The following is a 3,243-nucleotide window of genomic DNA, read 5'->3' on the forward strand; positions in this document are numbered from 1 at the left end:
AACTGCACTTATTCATCCTGCAAGGAAGACTCAACACTAAAGAGAAACTCTTGGTGACAATCGATGTGCCTTTTGCAAAAAAGAACTAGAGACCACTGAACATTTATTCTTTCGGTGTGGACTATGGCATTACTGCTACAATCGATGGAGTATGTCCTTTTGCATACCCAAAGAGCCGATGACGTGTTTTTTTTTTAATCTTGGTGTGATACTCCCTTTAGAGGATTTGATAAGACAATTTGGATTTCCATGTTCTACGTTGTCTTGTGGGTTATGTGGGGAATAAGAAACAAGATTGTGTTCCATGATGTTGAACCCAATTGGGAGTTTGAGAAAAGAGAAAGATTTTTTTGGCACCTTGGAAGTGGGCTATAAAGGATGGTGCCCAGATTTTGCATTGTCGTCGGGATATTTGTTTTATAACCTGGGTGATATAAGGGAGTGGACGAGTGCAAGGAATAATCAGAGATTGAGGTACAGAGCATGACTCTTTTAACTTTGGCTTGGTTTTTGATTTTCCTCCTACAAATGTTTTTGTGGGTATTTTGCTTTCTGTTCTTTTTGTAGCTGCTTGTGATGAGTCTTGGCTCATTTTGCATGGTGGTTTGCTTCTGTGATAGGGGCTGCTCATGTTAGCTTTCTGGTAGGTTAGTTTTGTTGGCTTTTCCTTTAGATTAGATTAGCTTCTTTGTTTGTATCTTTTGTCTATTTTTCAGCTCTGTTTTTGTTTTGGACTTCTTGCTCGCCAAGATGGCTTGAGCCGACTCTTTATGCATAAAAAAAATCTATATATGATCAATTTCACTCAATATATAGCTAGTATATTGATTGCTCTATGACAATACTAAAAATTAGTATAGGGTTATAATTATCAATATACATATCTTTTAAGCAAGGATGATTTTGAGAATAATCCCGAAATGAATTATTCCGCTAATTAATATTGATAAAAAGAAATGGAAGTACAAAGCTGTTTAAATTTAAACTTTTTTCTCATTATTCCATGGAGAAAATTCCTGCAAATATGAATAGCACGACCCACTGGCAATTTGGTCCCCCTTCCCACATATTTAGTTAAATTACATGATCAGCCAAATTTCCCTTCAATTTTATTTTCAACGATGTATATGCTCAACTATGAATATCTAATCTCATAATATAGTAGTACTAGTACATACTCCGAATATGCATAATAAAGAAAATAAAATAGAGCAAGTGATATATGTATAAAAAGAAGAATGTGAAGACTTTTCCGTGTGAATTATTGGAAATGTCACTAACTAACAAACAAACGCAAGGAACTTTCATAAACTATTCCTAGTCAATTTATAAAATAATTTATCGACAGCCAATCAATAAATTAACTTAAACAATTAAATAAAGTATCACCCAGATTTTCTCAATTCACCTAATAAAAATAAAATTAACAATGGTTAAACCGAAGCTATAAAAAGGGGTGGAAGTGGTGAAGTAGAAACACCAACAAACTCCAAAATCCTAAAGATGGGAACAAAGGCAAAAATGGCTTCTTCTCTCACCACCACTTTGGTGGTGGCAGCTCTTGCCATCTTCTTGCCGGCAATAGCCAATGCTAACTACTACTACACTTCTCCTCCACCACCATACCACTACTCATCCCCGCCACCGCCGGTGCACTCTCCCCCACCACCATACCACTACTCGTCCCCACCGCCACCAGTGCACTCTCCCCCGCCTCCTTACCACTACTCGTCCCCGCCACCGCCAGTGCACTCCCCTCCACCTCCATACCACTACTCATCCCCACCGCCACCTAAGCACCCTTACGTGTACAAGTCACCACCACCACCAACACCCGTGTACAAGTACAAATCTCCTCCCCCACCAACACCCGTGTACAAGTACAAATCACCACCACCCCCAACTCCGGTGTACAAATACAAATCACCACCACCACCAACCCCAGTTTACAAGTACAAGTCACCCCCACCCCCAACCCCGGTGTACAAGTACAAGTCTCCTCCTCCCCCAACTCCAGTCTACAAGTACAAGTCCCCTCCTCCACCAACACCCGTCTACAAGTACAAGTCACCCCCGCCCCCAACCCCGGTGTACAAGTACAAGTCTCCTCCTCCCCCAACTCCAGTCTACAAGTACAAATCACCACCACCACCAACACCCGTCTACAAGTACAAGTCACCCCCGCCCCCAACCCCGGTGTACAAGTACAAGTCTCCTCCTCCCCCAACTCCCGTCTACAAGTACAAGTCCCCTCCTCCACCAACACCCGTCTACAAGTACAAGTCCCCTCCTCCACCAACACCCGTCTACAAGTACAAGTCACCCCCACCCCCAACCCCAGTGTACAAATACAAGTCTCCTCCTCCACCAACTCCAGTTTACAAGTACAAATCACCACCACCACCAACACCTGTATACAAATACAAGTCACCACCACCGCCAACCCCGGTCTACAAGTACAAATCTCCTCCTCCGCCGGAGCACAAGCCATACTACTACTCATCTCCACCTCCTCCTCACCACTACTGATCAGCGCATTTCCAATGTAAGTTGCTTTTACCATAAATTAAGATAATAGAGTATATCTTTAAAAAAGCTGATGTTTTAAGAAAGGATTAATTTATTACCTATGCAGGAAATGGGAATGTCTGAATAAGACAACGTGGCTGTGGACTGAAAGAGATGGATCCATGCATGAGGAGAAGAAAAATTAAATGAGGAAAATTATATTATTAGAAAATAAGCCAAAGGCAGACGCTCTTTCCAGATTTTATTTTGTGTGTTTGTTTGATGTTTAGCGCAAAATGTTCCCATCTTTCTGTAATTTCATATTTTGCTATATTGTTCATCAATTCTATAAAAGGTGTTCCTTTTCTACTTTTCTCAATCCCCCCCCTCTCTCTCTCTCTCTATTAAATCGATTTCTATTAGTATTAAATAGTACTGATCAGTGAAAATTAATAAACGTCTAATCCATAAATATACGAAGCTAAATTATAATGATGAAAATATTAGACATTAGAATAACAGATATATCGGTGGAAGACGAGTATAAAGTTAATTCACAATTTTCAATATTACGAAGCCTTTTCTTCTGATTTTAGTGGATTACAGTTTACATACGTACCGTATATCGTAAAAAAAGTTGCTCCATATATATTACTAGCAGTGATGAAATAAACAGAACTTCAAATTTTGTCTATTAAGTAGTAGTAGTACTAAGTCCACAGCTATTAATAAATC

The 3,243-nt window shown here is 39.9% G+C and overlaps 1 protein-coding gene across 1 annotated transcript; it reads left to right on the top strand.

The window, feature by feature from the left end:
- Positions 1-1,467: 1,467 nt before the first annotated feature.
- LOC125219051 (uncharacterized) lies at positions 1,468-2,879 on the top strand. Its single transcript, XM_048120909.2, has 2 exons — positions 1,468-2,545; positions 2,636-2,879. Exon 1 carries the CDS (start codon positions 1,504-1,506, stop codon positions 2,527-2,529), a length of 1,026 nt encoding a protein of 341 aa, XP_047976866.2. The 5' UTR covers positions 1,468-1,503; the 3' UTR covers positions 2,530-2,545; positions 2,636-2,879.
- The last annotated feature ends 364 nt before the right edge of the window (positions 2,880-3,243 follow it).

The sequence above is a fragment of the Salvia hispanica genome, chromosome 1, assembly GCF_029641045.1.
Source record: "Salvia hispanica isolate PSC_SH4W2 chromosome 1, Shi_PSC_v1, whole genome shotgun sequence".
Lineage (NCBI taxonomy): Eukaryota > Viridiplantae > Streptophyta > Magnoliopsida > Lamiales > Lamiaceae > Salvia > Salvia hispanica.